Raw genomic sequence first — 20,099 nt, 5'->3', positions numbered from 1 at the left:
GTCACACCCGTGACCGGGTGTAGAAGAAGGGTCAAGAAAAGGGGTGATGAACTCAGTAGCTAACTTGCATTTTTCCATTTGAGCTTTGTAACTCCATGTCCTGAGCTCAGGCCTGCAGACAGCAGACAGACTGTCACAATCAGGATGCAGCACTGAGTGCAGATGGCAGAAAAGAGGAACACACACTCATATGATTTAGTCATTTGTCTGTTCTATGATTAAAAATATCTTCCTCCTGGTCACGTATATTTGTTTGTTCATCAGTATAAATATAGGCTGAAATTGCTCTGTAACTCAGAGCCTTGCACATTTCTGCAGGCCCTCCATCATATCATGCTGAATAAAGGTATCACTGCTTGAAGTCTGGTCCTCAGGGTCATTTTTCTTCGACACTAGGACTGTTTCTGCAATTGAGAAGGAGCACGACACCCACAACCGCAGTTTCTGCTTTACCTCAGCTAGACACTCCAACCACTTCTTGAAGTGTGCTCCAGTTGTTTAGTAGCCACGGCCCCCCCCAACCCCCAGTGCTCCGCACATACTTGGGGGTATATGTCAGTTGCTGAAGGCTGTCTGAAATCTTTCTGCCAAGTGCAGCACAGGTCTGAACCGAATGAATCATCAGTTTTTTTATTCATCCGACTGATGTGGGCTTTGTAGACTGAGCCAGCCTGTCCCTAACTGCCCTTGGGAAGATGACAGTGAACTGCCTTCTTGAACTACTGTAGTTTCTGAAGTGTAGGTTCATCCACAACAGTAGTTTCAGGATTTTGACAACAATGATGAAGGAACAGTGATACTTTTCTAGGTCAGGATGGTATATGGCTTTGCGGGGGGTGCAATTTCCATTTGGTGGCGTTCCCATGCTGTTGTTGCCCTTGTCCTTCGAGCTGGTTGAGGTCGTGGATTTGGAAAGTGCTGTCTCAGGAGCCTTTCTGCTGTGTGTCCCTGTAGAGCAGACCTAAGTTAATTCACAGTGACTTGGCCAGAATCTTGTAAAACACATTTAAAATAAATGAATCACCAATTATTCATTGTATGTCTTTCCCGCTTCTGCTGATAGAAGAGAATAATGCGGCCGGATAGGAGTATGGTGCTGCAGACTGCCAGCCAGCCTGGGTTGATTCAGTCTCATGGAGCAGATACAACTCAGCCATCGAGCCATTCTTACTGGGAGTTTTCTTTGCCTTGAACTGGGAACAGTGACATCCTGTTCAGAAATAATGTGTAGTCTGGACTTTCACTTTCTGTCATTCTAAAACCTCCAACATAAAGTTCTGGGAGTCTGTCTGTGACTCTGAACTGTTTGGTCAACATGGAAGGACTTGCAGATTCTTAAAATGAGTTCTGATGAAGGGTCTTTGACCTGAAATGTTAACTTTTATTCTTTTCCAACATATACGTTCTGACCTTTTGAGTATTACCAATATTTTTTTTCTGGTTTTATTTAGATTTCAACTATCTGCAGGTCTGTTTTATTTTCTTAAAAGTATCAGGCTGAATGTACACTGCAGGACAATCTTTTCCTTTCAATAACTCTCCTTGTGGCTACTGATTACGAATCTCCCTGTGTGAACTTTTCAGAAGTACAAATACTTCCACGATGTAGATCTAAGGTTAAAAGATGCTCTTAGAGGATTCCAAGACAAAGACCAAGGCTTCTTTTCAGAGACAAATTACTTTTTGCATATATTGAGTTTTTGAAATTTCTAAGGATATTTAAAATCTATCAACCCATAAACTGGCCCCACTATTGTAGCAAATTAATCTCTGTGATAAGGTTCTGTTAAATATCCATCACGATCTGCCCAGCACCTCCCTATGATTCACCATCTCCTTCCCTTTATTCCATGGTCCTCTGTCCTCTCCTATCTGATTCCCTGTTCTTTAGCCCTTGATCTCTTCCTCCTGGCTTCTGACATTATCCCATCTCCCCCACCCAGCCATCTTGCCCCTCACCTGTTCTCACCCATCACCTACCAGCTTGTACTCTTCCTCACCCCCACCTTCTTATTCTGGATTCTACCCCCTTCCCTTCTGGTCCTGACGAAGGGCCCCAGCCTGAAACTTCAATTGTTTGTTTCCCTTCACGGATGCTGCCTGTCCTGCTGAGTTCCTCTAGCGTTTTGTGTGTGTTGGTTGATCTTTTAAATGTGCCTTACAGGATACAACAGTCAGTTTCCCGTGAATCACAGACCCCTCCCCAACTCTAACCCATTGTCCATAACCTAACACACTTGTGGGTAATAGTACACTTTTAGTTAGCTTTTACTGTTTTTTTTTGATGTAATGCACTTTCAAGTTACTTGTAGAAAAGGGTAAAAAAGAAGTCATTTTGTATCATTATGTAAAGCCATTTTCAGTCAGTTCAATTCAGGATCTTTTGAGAAGGTGCATGAGAAGCATATTAAAATGCCTGTTTTTTTTATTAAACCTATTTCCAATTCTGGTACAGTAATCAAATTGTGTGGCTTATTGCCCATACGTGTATCAAGGAATAGAGAGTTATATTTGGAAACAGAAATGGAAGATTTTATATGTGATAATATGAAAAAAAAATGAAGAATTTGAGAAGAGGAAACTCAAAATTACCAGTTTATTCTCTGATCATCAATTGTACCTAATTGGGAACCTTAATTCCAATCGATCATTGATTCAGAGATATGATTTTAACTCCTACTGTAGCTGCTGAGGAATTCATATTCAGGCAATTAAATCAAATCTGCACAAAAGAAGTTGGTCTCAGCACTGATATGACCATTAAACTACCAGAAAGACTTAAAGACATATTGAATTCATTAATGCTGTTCAGGGAAGGAAATCTTGATCTCCTTCCAAAATAAAGAAAATGCAGACGATGTAAATCTGAAATAAAAGCAAAAAGTGCTGGATGCCCTGAGCAGGTCAGGCAGATCTATGGAAGGAGAAACAATTGACTACTCATGTTTAAGACGTGAAACATTGCCTCTGTTGCTCTTTCCACAGATGCTGCCTGACCTGCTGACTGTGTCCAGCATTTTCTGCTTTTGAATCTGCTGTCTTTATGTGGTCTGGTCTACTTGTGGGCCCTAGCTATTATTGTGGCACAGCAACAGGCCCCTTGGCCCTTCCAGCTGCTCTCTCATTCGAAGCTGCCCGACTTGCCAAGTTCCCTCAGCATTTTGTGTGTGTTCTGGGTTTCTAGCATCTGCAGAATCTCTTGTGTTGTTAAATGTCACATTATTAGCAGCGATCTGGCTCAGTTTTGGTCTTTTAAGACTGTGTTCTGGTGGAATGGATTGCCTCACTTTTACTGAACCTGTCTAATGTTGTTTCATTACATCTTGTGTAGGCTGAGCGAGTCTGTCTTTAGACTTGCCTCACTGCCTTCAGTAACAGGGCATAACAGCACAGTTAGTAATCGTTGGTCTGGGAATATTATGTGGGTAAGACAGGAGTTCCTGGATGAGGATAAATCCAAGGTCAATCTAGTTAGTCCACAACTGCTCGTCTAATGACATGACCTAATCATTACGGAACTGTTGACTAATCACAGCTATCATTTTCTATTGATTAATCTGCAACACATCCAGACATGAGGCCAGCAAATTCTGATTGATGGAGAGTGCTGTGAACCAGATGTTCAGATTCTGCTGTTTAAATTATAAAGTATTCATCACAACGTAGTATTAGTGTGGCTCAGATAGATTGTTACTTACAGTCACTGTGTAAGCTTGTAACAGAATCTTGTAGATTCTAGAATCTATTTTACACAGGGGGTGGATTTTGACCAGGGGCAAATCTTCAGTTCACAGTGTGCAAGGTACCAGCTAGGCAAATAGGAAGTAGCAAGCATTATGAAATTCTTTCCCTTATTGGCCACGGTTAGAATACAGGAACAGGCAGGTCATGCTAGAACTGTAAAAAAAATACTGATTATACTTTGTACTTTATTGTCGCCAAACAATTGGTACTAGAACGTATAATCATCACAGCGATATTTGATTCTGCACTTTCACACTCCCTGGATTACAAATATTAAATATTAAAAATAGTTAAAATTAGTAAATATTAAAAATTTAAATTATAAATCATAAATAGAAAATAGAAAAATGGGAAGTAAGGTAGTGCAAAAAAAACCGAGAGGCAGGTCCAGATATTTGGAGGTTACGGCCCAGATCCGGGTCGGGATCCGTTCAGCAGTCTTATCACAGTTGGAAAGAAGCTGTTCCCAAATCTGGCCGTATGAGTCTTCAAGCTCCTGAACCTTCTCCTGGAGGGAAGAGGGACGAAAAGTGTGTTGGCTGGGTGGGTCGTGTCCTTGATTATCCTGGCAGCACTGCTCCGACAGCGTGCGGTGTAAAGTGAGTCCACGGATGGAAGATTGGTTTAAATTGCTCAAATAGTATGCACAGTTCTGGCCACCACAACACATAAAGGATGTGCTGGCATCAAAGAGGATGAAGAAGAGATTTATGGGGACATTGACAGGGCTGGATAATTACAGTATAGTGAGAACAAGAGGTTGTGATGACTCTTTCAGATGAAGGAGACTGAGGGGAGATATAATTGAGGTTTATAAAACTTTGAAGGGGTAAGTAGAACAAACTTATTTCTCTTATTAGAGAAATCAGTAACTTGGGGGGGGGGAACAAATTTGTTCATTTATAGAATTAGAAGGGAGTTCAGAAAAAGTTATTTTTCCCAGCATTATGGCATTTCAGTTGATTGCCTGAAAGGATGCTGGAGGCAAATCCCCAAACCACAGGTGCCTGAATGAGCACTTGAAGAATTATAACCTGCAGGGAATGAACCACGGGATATAATGGGATGAAAGGCCTCCCTATGTGATGTAATTTTGTAGATTTGATAGTGGTGTCTTGAATGATGGTGTTTATTGCTTTAAGGCCCTGACACATTTCCGGTGTGGATTTCTGAGGTCAGGGCTGTTGCTGCTGGCTCTCTTGTGGAATTTTGTGGGTAGTTGCCCCTGCAGCTCAGTCCTTTACATTACGCTCCTCTCATTCCAGCTCAACGGTTCATTGCAGAAGGCAAATGGCCACATATCACAGCAGAACATGGACGATCACAGTGAAGATGCAAAACTCTTTGTGGCAGGTGAGCGGCGATCCATTCGCAAAGTCTTTGGCAGACTCCTGAGGCGGGACAGCTCTTAAGGTGGTAGAACACACACCTGAGTTGTTGTATCAAAAAGTATCTCCTCTAGGCACAATATCCTGTTCTGTTCCCTTGATAGCAATAGAGAACATGTAAAGATTTGTGAGGATTTTCCAGGGCATAAGAAAGTTGGTGATGATTAGAAACTAGCCTATGTTGGAACAAAGGAAATTGAAGAGAGATTTAACTGAGATGTGAGAAGCATCAAATTATTCCTTTTAGCAGACATGTCAAAAACTTGGAGCCAAAGACTAGGATTATTTGGTAAAAGGACTAAACACAGGGTATCTCTTTTGTGCTGCTGGGAGTTCAAGGTGCGGAGACCGTTCCGACCTTAACTGTCTTTTCTGATTGTCACTCATATTCAAGTGTGTGGGAGAGTGACTTTACCCTCACCCCATTCCACAACAGGAGTCTGAGGCCAACTGTAGAATACTTGGTTGCTGTGGAATATTGGAACTGATCCTGTATAGGGTTGCAAAGTTTGACCCTAACGGGGTGGGGTGTCTTATGGTAACTTAATACAGCAGAGCAGAGTCTAAGGTAGGAATCTGTGTGGGGGGGGCAGACGGGAAGGTCTTTGACATCCACATTGATTTAAATCAGGATCAAAATAGCCAGCGTGCACTGGTACTGGCAGCAGTCTGGCACACGCTCCACTATACATCTGCTTTCGTTTTTTTACCTCATCGTGCACTGCTGATTCTTGGCGTTGTGGATCGTAGGAATGTCGAGTGATGGTTACCTTCGGCCGTATGGGAAAGTCTCTTGTGAAGACCACATGTATGTTAATACCCAGTCTCTTGATGCCCAACAATGGTTGAATGAAACATCGGAGGACACAACCAACACTCCTGAGAAGGATGTCTTTGATATGAGTAAGTACGCCTGGGTCAGAGGTAACCTAAAGGCCACAATCGGATCTTGATGCCGTTTTAGAGAATCTGGGGGTTTTAATCCATGAAACAGGAAAAGTTAGCATGGTAGTAGAGGAACTAATTATGATGCCTAAATCTGATCACAGTTCATTCACAGATTTTGTAAAAAGGCTTCACACTCTTCCCTCCCACCACCAACAATAGTGACTTGAATCGGTTTGGTACTTCTCTGAAATATTGAGAGTTTGATAATAGCCAGTACCGAGAGAGTTACACAGAGGAGGCACCACACTAGTGGGGTGTGGGTGGGGGGTGGGGAGAACCTCACCCTGTAGGAAAGAGATTTTGGAAGAAAGGCACTTGTATTTCTGATAGTTCTTCCACAGTTCAATTATCATAGACCAATATGCTGCACTAACCTTGTGCATATCTTCTTTCATTAGTAGTGGATTTACTGATGATACAAAAAATAGTTGTGTTAGCAACTTATGAGGAGGACAGAAAGAACACGCAAAGTGATATGAAAAGGTTAAGTAGGTGGACAAGAATTTGCAGATGGAATATGTGAAGTTATCCACTTTGGATGGAAGAAAATGATTAAGCAAAATATTACTTAAATGGAATGAAGCATTACATGTTGTGATGCAAAGAAATCTGGGGGCTCTAATCCTTGAAACACAAAAGGTTAGCATGGTAGTAGAGGTAATAATTATGATGCCTAAATGAATAGTGCTTTTTAATGCACAGGGGACAGAAGTAGAGAAACTTTGAACTGACGTGAGAGCTCCCTTCAAGAGGGTGAGCATCTGGCGTAGACGGGATACCTGGCCGAGTACTGAAGACTTCTGCTAATCAATTGGCTGGAGTGTTCACTGATATCTTTAACCTCTCGCTTTGACAGTCTGAAGTACCCACCTGCTTTAAGCAGGCTTCAATTATACTGGTGCCCAAGGAGAACGTGATAACCTGCCTCAATGACTATTGTCCAGTAGTACTTACATCCACTGCATTGAAGTGCTTTGAGAGATAGGTGGAGAAACGTATCAACTCTTGCCTGAGGTGCGGATTGGATCTGCTCTAACTTGCCTACCGTCACAACAGGTCCACAGCAGATGCCATTTCATTGGCTCTTCACTCCACCCAGGAACATCTGGACAGTGAAGACACATACCTCAGGATGCTCTTCATTTACTACCGCTCTGCATTCAATACCATCATCCCCTCAAGTCTGATCAATAATCTCCAAGATCTTGTCCTCAAAACCTTCTTGTGCAATTGAATCCCGGATTTCCTCACTTGCAGACCCCAGTCCATTCGGATTGGCAACAACATCTCCTCCACAACGTGGGTGCAATATGGAAAGCTGTAAGGGAGTGGACAAGAATGTGGCAGGTGGAATGTAATATATGAGGCACCATGGCAGAGTAGTGGCTAGCACGATGCTGTTACACCTCGCAGGGGTTGGAGTTCAGAGTTCAATTCTGGCATCATCTGTAAGGAGTCTCTAAGTTCTCCCCATGGAATGTGTGGGCTTTTCCCTGTCTTTCCAGTGTCCTCCCACAGTCCAAGGGTGAACGGGTAGATTAATTGGTCATTACAGATTGATTAGGTTGGGGTTTAATTGGAGGTTGTCAGGGGTTGCTGGGGCACCGTGGCTCGAAGGCCTGAAAGGGCTGATTCCGTGCTGTATCGCTAAATAAATAAACAATCACCATTAGCACAGAACCACAAGGCCATGTGTTTAGCCCCCTGCTCTGTTCACTTTATACTTATGACCGTGAGGCTCAGCACAGCTCCAGTGCCATTTTTAAGTTTGCTGACTGTCGTTGGCCGAATCAAAGGTGGTGACGCATCAGGACATAGGAGGGAGATGGTAAATCTGGCCGGGTGGTGCCACAACAGCAACTCAACATCAGCAAAAGCAATGAGTAGGTTACTATCTACAGGAGGAGAAAACCAGAGGTCCATGAACTGGTCCTCATCTGGGGATCAGAGGTGGAGATGGTCAGCAACGTTAAATTCCTTGGTGGCATCGTTTCAGAGGATCTGTCCTGCGTTCAGCACATAAGTGCCATTTCAAAGAAGGCACAGCAGTGTCTACTTCCTTAGGAGTTTGCAAAGATTTGGCATGTCATCTGAAACTTTGACAAACTTCTATAAATGCGAGTTAGACAGTATACTGACTTGTTGCGTCACAGCCTGGTATGGAAATCCCAATTCTCTTTAATGGAAAAGCCTACAAAAAGTAGTGAATCTACCCTAGACCATCATGGTTAAAACCCTCCCCACCACAGAACACATCTACAAGGAACACTGTCGCAGGAAAGCAGCATCCGTCATCGAGGACCCCCAGCATCCAGGCCATGTTCTCTTCTCACTATTGCCATCAGGAAGATGGCCCCACACCACCAGGTTCAGGAACAGTTGTTACCCCTCAACCATCAGTCTCTTGAACTAGAGTGGATAACTTCATTCACCCCAGTGCTGATCCCCACAACCTATAGACTCACTTTCAAGGACTCTTTAACTCTTGTTCTTGGTAATTATTGCCTATTTATTTATCATTATTATTTTGCATTTTTCTTCTTTTTGTATTTGCAGTTTGTTGTCGATTGCACATTGTCTGCCTTTGTTGTGTGCAGTTTTTCATTAATTCTATTGTGTTTCTTTGTATTTACTGTGAATACCCACACATAAATAAATCTCAGGGTAGTATATGGTGACATAGGTGTATTTTGATAATAAATTTCTTTTGAACTTTGAACCTATAGGGCATTGGTGAGTCTACCTCTATAGTACCACCCACAGTTGGTCTCTGATAATTAAGGATGTGCTTACATTGTTGGCACTGCAGAGATAGTTCACTAGGCTAATTCATGGGATGAAATGAAGAAAGACTGAGTAAGATGGAACTGTACTCAATGGTCCCAAAGCAGACAGTCTTGACTTGCCTTCTCACTCACCTCATCTTTCTGTCAAAGGGCCATTTGAGGACGCCTTGAAGCTGCACGGTGCCAACTCCTGCAGAGGCGGTGGCCAGGGAAGTGGATGCCTGTGGCCAAATCCCGGAGCTGCCAGGGATGCAGAGGAGGAGCAGCTGAAGCAGGAGTGCTGGTACCATGGGAAGATCAATCGGAAAGTGGCCGAGGCGCTGCTGGTGCAGGACGGGGACTTCTTGGTGAGGGACAGCCTGACCAACCCTGGACAGTACGTCCTGACTGGGATGCACAACGGGCAAGCAAAGCACTTACTGCTGGTGGACCCTGAAGGAGTGGTGAGCAAGGCCGTGCGGGTGTCTGGGCAGGGCTACAGTCAGTATCCATGGGTTGGGGCAAGGACAAATCAGCGGCAGCTCTCTGGGAACCAAGACGGAACCAGCATTGTAATATCTCTTTAACACAAGAGGCTCTCCAGATGCAGGAAATCCAGGGCAACACACATAAAATGCTGGAGGAACTCAGGCACCCTCTATGGAGGAGAATGAACATTTGACATTTTTAACAAAGACCCCTCAGCTGGTCTGGAAAGGAAGGGGGAAGGAAGTCAGGAAAAGAATGTGGGGAGAGGGGAAGGGCTACAAGCTGGAAGGTGATAGGTGAGACCGGGTGAGGGGAAAGGTGGGTAAGTGGGGGAGGGAGGATGAAGTGAGAAGCTGGGGGGTGATGGGTGGAAATGGTAAAGGACTGAATAAGAAGGGATCTGATAAGAGAGGAGTGTGGTCCGTGGGGGAAAGGGAAGGAGGAGGGTCACCTGAGAGAGTTGATGGGCAGATGAGAAAAGAAGGGCCTGGAAGGGAGCCAGAATGGGGGAATGGAAAAAGAGAGAAGAGGGGGGTAGAAATGATCAGAAGTCAGAGAAGTTGATATCCTTGCTGTCAGGTTGGAGGCTACCCAGACGGGAATATGGGTGTTGCTCCTGCAGCCTAAGAGTAGCCTCGTCGTGGCAGTGGAGGCCACAGACTGACATGTCAGAATGGGAATAGGAAGTGAATTGAAGTGGGTGGGTATCAGGAAATTGCACCTGCTGTGGCGGAGGAGCGAAGGTGCTTGAAGAAGCCCCCCCCCCCCAATTCTATGTCACGTCTCACTGATACAGAGGAGACCGCACTGAGAGCACTGGATACAGTAGACAACCCTATCAGACACCTCAGCTCAATTGCTGACAATCCCTTCCATGTTCAACTATAAAGAACAATATTCCATTCATTACCCTGTCCCCACCCTCTGAATCACATTCCCTCTCACTGTGCCCCGTCAGTCCCGAAGCTCACACAGTTCTATGCTCCCTCTTCTCCCTCCAGGTGCGGACGAAGGATCTGCTGTTCGAAAGCATCAGCCACCTGATCAACTACCACGTTGAGAGTGAAGTTCCTATCCTTGCGGCTGAGAGTGAAGTCTGTCTGAAACAGGTCATCAAGAGGGCACACTCGATGCCGATGTGAGTGTCAGTGCCTCTGAATGTGTCATTGATAAGCAATCATAATGAGAGTGAGAAATCTCCAAAGATTCAAGTGATGGATTTATACGTAAAGATAAAGGCTGGCTTTATTTGTCACATGTATATCGAAACATACAGTGAAATGCAACATTTGTGTCAAAACCAACACAATCTGAAGATTATGTTGGGGGCAGCCCGCAAGTGTCGCCACGCTTCTGGCGCCAACGTAGCATGCCCATAAACCCCTAATCCTAACCCTATGTCTTTTGGAATGAGGCAGGGAACAGGAACACCTGGAGGAAATCCACATAATCCTCACCAAAACTTCTTACAGACAATGGCAGGAATTGAACTGAGTGGTGAATGCTGGCGCTGAAAAGCGTTGTGCTAACTGCTCTGCTGCCAAGCTGCCCTGTCAGTGGGAGAAGTCGAGACAACAGAGACACCTATCGCAGTACGTCGCCTCGGGGTGGGAGTTGGGAGAGAGAGGGATTCTTCGGCATTAGAAAGCTTGACACCAGCTGCGCAGAGCTTTGCTGGGTGGAATTTGATCCCGACGAGTGGGAGGTGATGTATTCCTGAAAGTCAAATTGGGGCGGGACATGTACAGCAAATGATAGGGCACAGAGCGGCACAGTAGCGTAGTGGTTAGCGCAACGCTTTACTGTCCCAGCAACCGGGGTGCGATTCGCACTGCCGCCTGTACGTTCTCTCCGTGACCCTGTGGGTTCCCTCCACAGTCCAAAGATCTACCAGTTGGTGGGTTAATTGGTCATCATAAGTTGCCCCATGATTAGGCCAGGGTTGTGTCCGGAGTTGCCAGGCAGCCGGCCAGAAGGGCCAGGAGGGCCTATTCTGAGCTGTATCTCAATAAATAAATAATAAATCTGATGAAGTTAAAAACCTTAAGATCCAAGTGCATAGTCCCCTGAAAGTGCAAACACAGGGATTATGGGTTCATAGCAGAGAAAGTGCAGAGGAGGTTCATCAGGATAGTACCTTGATTGGAGGACTCTAGGATTTGTTAGGCTGGACTCGTCTTCCCTGGACTGAAGGAGGCTTTGGGGTGGGGGTGACGTGAATCAGAATCAGATTTATTATTACTAACATATGTTGTGAAATTTTATAGTTTTGTGGCAGCAGAACAAATTACCATAAGCTGCAATCAGAAATAGAAAAAAATAAAATAAATGGTGGGAAAAAGAGCAAAATAATAAGGCAGCGTTCGTGGACCATTCAAAAATCTGATGGTTCAATGTTCAAAGTAAACTTTATTATCAGAGTACATGTATGTCACCATATACAGCCCTAAGATTCATTTTCCTGTGGGCATAATCAGCAAATCTATAGAATAGTAACTATAACAGGATCAATGAAAGATCAACCAGAGAGCAGGAGACCAACAAATGGTATAAATAGCAATAAATAATGAGAACATGAGATAATGAGACAAAGAGTCCTTAAAGGGAGGTCATTAGTTGTGGGAAACGTCTCAATGATGGGGCAATAGAGTGTAGTTATCCCCTTTTGTTCAAGAGCCTGATGGTTGAAGGGTAGTAAATGTTGTTGAACCTGGTGTACAGGTCCTTGTACCTTCCACCTGTGAGACGAGAGCACGGCCTGGGTGGTGGGGATCTCTGATGATGGATGCTGCTTTCCTTCAACAGCATTCCCTGTAGATGTGCTCAATGGTTGGGAGGGCTTTACTTGTGATGTACTGAGCCAAATCCATTGCCTTTTGTAAAGGGGGAAAGAAGCTGTTTCTAAAACATCTAATGTGTGTCTTCAGACTCCTGTACCTCCTGATGGTAATCATGAGAAGAGAGCATGTCCTGGATAGTGAGAGTCCTTTAAAATGGATTCTGCCTTCTTGAAGTACTGCCTTTGAAGATGTAGACATCTGCTAAGGTCTTTGGTGACATACCAAACTCCTAATAATGTTCCTCCTTAGTGACGGCATCAATATATTGTGCCGGGATAGATTGTCTGAGATGTTGATGCCCATTAACTTGAAGCTGCTCACCATTTCCACTGTTGACTCCTTGATGAGGACTGGTGTGTGTTCTGACTTCCCCTTCCTGGAGTCCACAATCCAGGATTGTGGATGCTGAGTGCAAAGTTGTCTCTGTGACACCACTCAACCAGCTGGTCTGTCTCACTCCTGTATGCCTCCTCTCCATCATCTGAGATTCTGCCAACCACTGTCGTGTCATCAACGAACTTACGGGTGGTGTTTGAGCTGATACATCATGAAAGTATATATGACTGAGAAAGGCATAGGGTTGGAGTGTCAAAAACAAGTCACCATAGATTTAAGGTGAAAGCATGGGAATTTCAAGGGGGACATGAGGGGTGTCTTTTTACATCAAATACTTGATATCTAGAATGTGTTGTCAGAGGAGGTGCTGGAATCAGATATAATTATTAAGTTTAAGAGGCAATTAGATAGCTACTTAAATAGGTAAGGCAGAGAAGGACAAGTTTCCAATGCGGGCTAAGTGTAGAGATTAGTATAGATAGGCAAAATAAGGTTGGCATGGGTACGATGAGCCAAAGGGTCTGTTCTGTGCTGTATGACTTTCACTTTAGGCATTACCGCCACTCCCGTTGCGACTAAGCATGTTTCTCTTGTTCACAGGTGAAGCTCAATATGATCTGTAAATTGTCACCCTGAATTCGGCAGCACTGGGAAGTTTTGCTCAGGAAGCTTGGGTCTGCTGTGGATGTCTCTGAAGAGCATGGTTGCTTGTTGAATACGGTTGCGGGCAGGGATTCCCGCTCCACGCGGCCTGCTTCCCTACCGCCCTTACCCCCCAGCTGCTTCACAGGGCACGTTGCTTCCTGCAGACGGAGAATCATTAATCCGAGGTCAGGCAACAGGAGTCGACAGAACTTTAAACTGATTGTTATGTAGTACAGAACCACTCGCAATCAAACGGCAAATGAAGAAGTCATAGGAGATGAGGGGCTTGTGTCTGAACTGTGCAAATTGCCTGTCTCTCAGTATACGTTTGGCATTCATGGGATAAAAGTTTTACTGTGGCCAGGATTGTACAATCTGTGTGTCTCTGTGCTTTGTGTAAATATCCATGTATCAAATTATTACACTGATCTAACCCTGCCCCCCCAAACACATCTGATGAACAGAGCAATGAATGGGTGCGAGAGATGGGGAAACAGGTCAGCGAGATGGATGGGGAAGGAAGCAGGGATCAGCTGAGGAGCAGAGGTGTACATGGAAGGTGAGGACTGGAAGCAGGTAGAGGGGAACTTTAGTTTGATGTGGAAATGCATTGGATGAGGCTCTCCTCAAGGTGCTCACAGTGATGATGTGAAGGAGTTAGATAGCATCTGTAGATTATACCTGTGTTCTTGGAGATATATGTGTGGTTTGGAAAGTGAGGGAACCTGAGCCTGTTGGAAGAAGGGTGGGAGAAGTGGGAATTCAGTCCAACTTCAAGCTGGTGATGTTAGATGGCTCAGAATCCCATGAGAGGATCATCGAGAGGGCTTGGGTCTGCAACTCTGTGGTCAGCAGCTTGGCACCTCTTGTGAATTTGAAAGGGTTTCGAAGACTTTCCCATTTTCTCTCTCCCTGGTTCTGAGCCTGTGAATCTGGAGGACGTTGAGTGGGAGTCACAGAGGTAGGCAATGGGATTTGTAGTGGGAGAACTGGGAACCTTGCTGCTGGATGAAGCACATAATTTTGTCTGAGTGGAGTGGAGCGGAGTGGAGTGCATCGTTTGGTGTGAATTTGAGGGTGGGAAGATGCTTGGATTGGTTTGTCTCAGTACGAGTGAACTCCATTGGGGATGGAGGGAATCTGTCCAACACTGGTGATATTTATTCTCATGGATGTAAATCAAGCTGTGTGATTCAGATTCTTTTCTTGATCTTTGAAATAAAAGTGAAGTTTGGAAGGTGTTCTGTGTTAAGATCACTTAAAATGCACACACACAAACACACACACACACTCACTTTTCTCTGGAGAAATAACCGTGTGGTTTGGCTGCAATATTCTGCTGGTTGAGGTTTCCACTGAGCCTGAGAGGGTTTGCTATTGAAGCTGGGAGGGACCAGCTCTCCTACACAACTCCAAAATCACCCCCTCCATTCCTGCAGGGAGCTCCATGACCATCCCCAGCGTCACACCGTGAACAACCCCCAGCGTCGCGCCATGTCCTTCCACCAGCGCCACACTGTGACCATCCCCCAGCATCGCGCCGTGACCATCCCCCAGCGTCACACCGTGACATCCCCCTGCGTCGCATCGCGCCGTGACCTTCCCCCAGCGTCACGCCATGCCATCCCCAGCGTCGCGCCGTGACCTTCCCCCAGCGTCGCGCCGTGACCATCCCCCTGCGTCGCGCCGTGACCATCCCCAGCATCGCACCGTGACCATCCCCCAGCGTCACACCGTGACATCCCCCTGCGTCGCATCGCGCCGTGACCTTCCCCCAGCGTCGCGCCGTGACCATCCCCCAGTGTCACGCCGTGACCATCCCCCAGCATCACACCGTGACATCCCCCTGTGTTGCATCGCGCCGTGACCTTCCCCCAGCGTCACACCGTGACCAGCCCCAGCGTTGCACCGTGACATCCCCCAGCAGAGATTCCTGTACGCCGAGCACCTTCCCAGGTGGCACGTGTTGATGACTTTCTTCCTCCGGAGGGGCTGCTGTCTTGCTGAAGATATGCAGCTACCACCGGCGGGCGTCAGCCGTGCTGCTTTGCAGAGGCTGCCCGGCTTCTATCAGGACCTACTGAGAGTCTGGAACATGGTTGCCTCAGGCCGGGAATCCCCTCCTCTGGCAGAGGGCGGGGTCCTGGCCGACCCTTGCCCTGTCTCAACGGATGTCAGTGCGGCTCAGGTGTGTGGAATGACTCGGGCTGAGCTGCTCGTCGGGCCCAGGCCCCGCAGCCTTACCCGAGAGACGAATCCACACAACTTGAGCCGTCTTTCATCGACACCCACAATCCCATTCAGGGATGCAGGCAGGAGGTACCTTTATGGGCTGCTGCTCCACACCCTCCACTTCCTAGCATTTGTCCACCGTCCCGACACGCCATGGTGGTCGGTCTTTCCACCCGGAGGTGAGGGGGGTCCCCAATGGAAGTCCCTCTACAAGGGAGTCCTTCCCATGCACCTTGGGGATCTCGGCTGGAGGGTGCTGCATAAAGCGGTGCCCTGCAATAAGTTCTTTAGTTTGTACATGGATCTCCCAGCCGCGTGTCACTTCTGCGGGCTGGAGGAGACCGTGTACCATAAGTACGTGGAGTGTGTGAGGCTGCAGACCCTTTTCGCGTATTTGCGTGGGCTGCTTCTCGCCTTCTGGTTGCATTTCAGTCCCACCCTATTCATATATGGTCATCCAGTGGAGGGGGGCACAGAGGGATGAGGATGTCCTTGTCAACTTGCTCCTGGGGCTGGCGAAAATTGCCATCCGTGGCTCCTGGAAAAGGGTGGCAGGAGGTTCTCCCCGGGCGGACTGCCTGGCTATGTTTAGGGGGTATGTTCGTGCCCGGGTGAATATTGAAAAGGAATACGCACAGTCCACGGCGACCGTCGAGATGTTCCGGGACCGTTGGGCTCCGCGGGGTGTAAATGCCATCATTGATGAGGATGGCAATATATTGGTTTAAAATGTATTTTCTGTTTGTAGTGTAGTAAATGTGTTAGTCACTGGGTTTGTAAATATTGTATAGCACCAACATTCGTAATAAAGAATTTTGTAAAAAAAAAGCGTCGCACCGTGACCATACCCAGCGTCATACTGTGACCTTCCCCAGCGTCACACTGTGACCATCTTCAGTATCAATCCAGCCAGCCCGACCCGGAGCTCCAGATTAAGTTCCACCAAGGCTGGAGGTACAAGGATGGAAAGAGAAATGGACAAAAACATTTCTGGACCTCCCCCTACCCCCACCTGGCAATGGACACTTACCATTCAACAATACTCCTCAGATTTATCCGGGGAAGATTGCATTGACTGATCATTTTGAGGAGGTGACAAAGAGGATCAGGGCAGGTAGAACATCTGATGTGGTCGATGTCAACCTTAGCCATGTACCTCTCACAGCTCCACATGGCAGCCTCGGTAAAGCAACACTCACAACACGCTGGAGGAACTCAGCAGGTTGGGCAGCATCTGCAGAAACGATGAGTCGAGTTAGTACAAGTCCATGGTACTGACAGATGGGGCAAATTAGGTCCACAATCAGTTCAGTGGCAGAGAGTTGTTGGCTATTTACCAGTGCGAGGCTGCTTCTGTGAGGTTCCACAGCACTTATCACTCGGTCCCTTGACTCTTGTAATACATATTAATGAGTTAGACTTAAGCGCAGATGGCACAATAAAGGAATTTTCAGAGTGATCTTGTGGTTTTCAGGCAGAAAGCTTCAGACTGCAGAGGGATATTGATGGGCAGTAAAGCAGCAACTGGAACTCGATCCAGAGAAGTGTGATGTAATGCATTTGATAAAGTGCATCAAACAAAGGAATATATAATAAATGGGGGGGGGGGGAATAGTTAATGATATGGAAGAACAAGTGGCTACAGCATCTTAAAAGTAGCCAAACAGGCCAATAAGCAAGATGCTTTCCTTTATTAGACACAGAATATATTAGCAGGGAGGTAGGCTCTGGTTAGATCACAGGTGGCATACTGCGTAAAGTTCTGTATTACAATAAAATACCATGTCTGGAGGGGGTGCAGAGAGAAGATTTTTCTCTCAAGTTGCAGATAAGGGGAAGCTGGCTTGTTTGAAGCAGAGGGGAAATTTAACTGAGTTTTATAAAGTCATGAGGGTCAAAGGCAGAGTCAAGATCTACTTTTCTTAACACGGGCAACAGGAAAGTTATATAATTAAGCGGGAGAAAGGTTAGGAAGAAGATGAATGTGTTTTTTTTCACCCAGAGGAAGGTAGAAGCACACAAAATAGGAACAGAGAAGGGCATTTTCCTCTCGAACCTGTCCCACCACTCAATATGCCCATAGCTGTACTCACTGAAATTTATGAAGTACCTGGTTATGCCATAATAAAAAGATGGGGGGAAGGGAAGGGAAGGGAAGGAGGCTAGCTAGAAGGTGAGAGGTGAAGCCAGGTGGGTGGGAAAGGTCACGGGCTGGGGAGGAAGGAATCTGACAGGAGAGTGGACCATAGGAGAAAGGGAAGGAGGAGGGGACCCAGGGGGCAGTAATAGGCAGGCGAAAAGAAGTAAAATGTCAGAGTGAGGATTAGAGGAAAGAGGAGGGGGGGTGAAATTTGTTTATCAGAAGGAGAAATTGATATTCTGTTCATGCCATCAGGTTGGAGGCTACCCAGATGGAACGTAAGGTGTTGCTCTCCCGTCCTGAGGGTGAGCTTATCATTGGCACAAGGGAGGGCCAGAGATCGACATGTTGCATTGGGAATGGGAATTAAAATATATGACCACCGGAAAGCTCTGCTTTCATTGGATGGAGCGGCGGTGTTCGACGAAGCTGTCTCCCAATTTACAACGGGTCTCACCAGTGTAGAGGAGGCCACATTGAGAGCTCCAGACACAATAGACAACCCCAGAAGATTCAGCGGTGAAGTGTTGCCTCAACCGGAAGAACCGTTTGGGGCCATGGATGAAGGTGAGGCAGGAGGTGAATGGGCAGGTGTTCTACTTTGGCTGCTTCCAGGGATAAGTGCTGGGAGGGACATTAGTGGATAGACAAGGGAATCAGTCTCCTAGTTCAGATGGACTACACCCACAGTTCTGAAAGAGGTAGCTGAAGAGATTGTGGAGGCATTAGGAGTGAAGCACTAGATTCTGGAATGATTTTGCAGGATGGGAAAATTGCAAATGCCACGCTACTCCTTAAGGATGGAGAGAGGCAAAAGAAAGGAAATTACAGGCCAGTTCACCTGGCTTCAGTGGTTGGGAAGATTTTGCAGTCTATTATAAGGATGAAGATTCAGGGTACTTGGAGGCACATGATAAAATAGGCCAAAGTCAGCATGGTTTTCTCAAGGGAAAATCTTGTCTGACAAATCTGTTGGAAATAATTGAAGAAATAACAGGTAGGATAGACAAAGGAGAGTCAATGGATATTGTTTAGATTAGATTATGAGGACACTCAGTCCTCGTTTATTGTCATTTAGAAATGCATGCATTAAGAAATGATACAATGTTCCTCCAGGATGATAACACAAGAAACACAGGACAGACCAAGACTAAAACTGACAAAAACCACATAATTATAACATATAGTTACAACAGTGCAAAGCAATACCGTAATTTGATAAAGGGCAGACCATGGGCACGGTAAAAAAAAGTCTTAAAGTCCCGATAGCCCCAGCATCTCACGCAGATGGTTGAAGGGAGAAACTCTCCCTGCCATGAGCCTCCAGCACCGCAAACTTGCCGATGCAGCATCCTGGAAGCACCTGACCACAGCCAACTCTGAGTCCGTCCGAAAACTTTGAGCCTCCAACCAGCCCTCTGACACCAAACACCGAGCACCATCTCTGCCGAGCGCTTTGACCCCGCCCTGGCCACCGAGCAGCAAGCAAAGCCGAGGATTCGGGGCCTTCCCCTCCGGAGATTCTGGATCACGAAGTAGCAGCGGCAGCAAAGCGGGCATTTCAGAAGTTTCTCCAGACGTTCCTCTGTGCTCTCACGTCTGCCTCCATCAAATCAGGGTTGTGCACGGCCTCCTACTTGACAGATAACAGATATTCATCACCGGAGTGGCCACTGCACGCTGTTTCGTGCCACCATCTTCTCCTCTCCTCTATTGGATTTTCTGAGCGTCTTTAACAGGTGCTGCATATGAAACTGTTAACAAGGTAGGAGCCCACGGTATTACAGGAAAGATACGAGCATGGATAGAAGATTAGCTGACTGGCAGGAAGCAAAGTGTGGGAATAAAGAGGGCCTTTTCTGGTTGGCTGCCAGTGACCAGTGGTGTTCCACGGGGGTCTGTGTCAGGACTGCTTCTTTTCATGTTATATGACAATGATTTGGATGATGGAATTGATGGCTTTGTGGCCAGGTTTGCGGGTAAGACACATACCACCAGGTTTCAGGAAAATTTATTTCACCTTAACCATCAGTCTCTTGAACCAGGGAGGGTAACTTCACTCAACTTCACTCTCCAATCACTGAACTGTTCATAGCTCACTTTCAAGAACTCTTCATTTCATATTCTCGATATTTTTTGCTTATTTATTTATTAATATTATTTTTCTCAGCTCATGCTGGTAAAACCTGAGGTATGCATACAGCCAAGCACACTCATTTCTCAATTGCTAGGAACTTTTGGACTGTTCTAGTGCTGTTTGGTATTGTGGTTTTTGGAGTTATACATAGATATTGCTGTGTAGGTCTAATTGTTTAATGCTATTGCGTAGTGACTTTGGGATGATAACAGTTGTAGATATTATTATTGGGACAATGTACACCCTGTTCATGTTCCATAGTCTTTCAATTTCCTCTTTTAATTCAGCATATTTCTGGAGTTTTTTACTTATTGATTTCTGTATGCTATGTGTGTTTGGAATGGCTATATCTATTGAATAGGTTGTTCTTGCTTTTTTTTATACTGTATTACTAAATCCAGACGACTATTATGGATTGTCCTATCTGTAATAACA

At 45.9% G+C, this 20,099-nt stretch overlaps 1 protein-coding gene across 3 annotated transcripts in view; it reads left to right on the top strand.

Moving 5' to 3' along the window:
• shc2 (SHC (Src homology 2 domain containing) transforming protein 2) overlaps window positions 1-14,387 on the top strand; it is a 39,335-nt gene extending 24,948 nt beyond the window's left edge. For 2 of the 3 annotated variants that reach the window (XM_072244254.1, XM_072244257.1), the window contains 5 exons: window positions 5,010-5,097; window positions 5,883-6,035; window positions 9,017-9,309; window positions 10,336-10,472; window positions 13,111-14,387. In XM_072244254.1, coding sequence (XP_072100355.1) covers window positions 5,010-5,097; window positions 5,883-6,035; window positions 9,017-9,309; window positions 10,336-10,472; window positions 13,111-13,114 — 675 coding nt within the window. In that variant the 3' untranslated portion in view covers window positions 13,115-14,387. The remainder of the gene's footprint in view (window positions 1-5,009; window positions 5,098-5,882; window positions 6,036-9,016; window positions 9,310-10,335; window positions 10,473-13,110) is intronic. The other variant, XM_072244255.1, reaches the window with a different exon arrangement.
• The last annotated feature ends 5,712 nt before the right edge of the window (window positions 14,388-20,099 follow it).

This window comes from Mobula birostris, chromosome 26, assembly GCF_030028105.1.
Source record: "Mobula birostris isolate sMobBir1 chromosome 26, sMobBir1.hap1, whole genome shotgun sequence".
Classification (NCBI taxonomy): domain Eukaryota; kingdom Metazoa; phylum Chordata; class Chondrichthyes; order Myliobatiformes; family Myliobatidae; genus Mobula; species Mobula birostris.
Note: the sequence above shows the minus strand (reverse complement) of the source record. Positions and strands in the feature narration are given on the sequence as shown.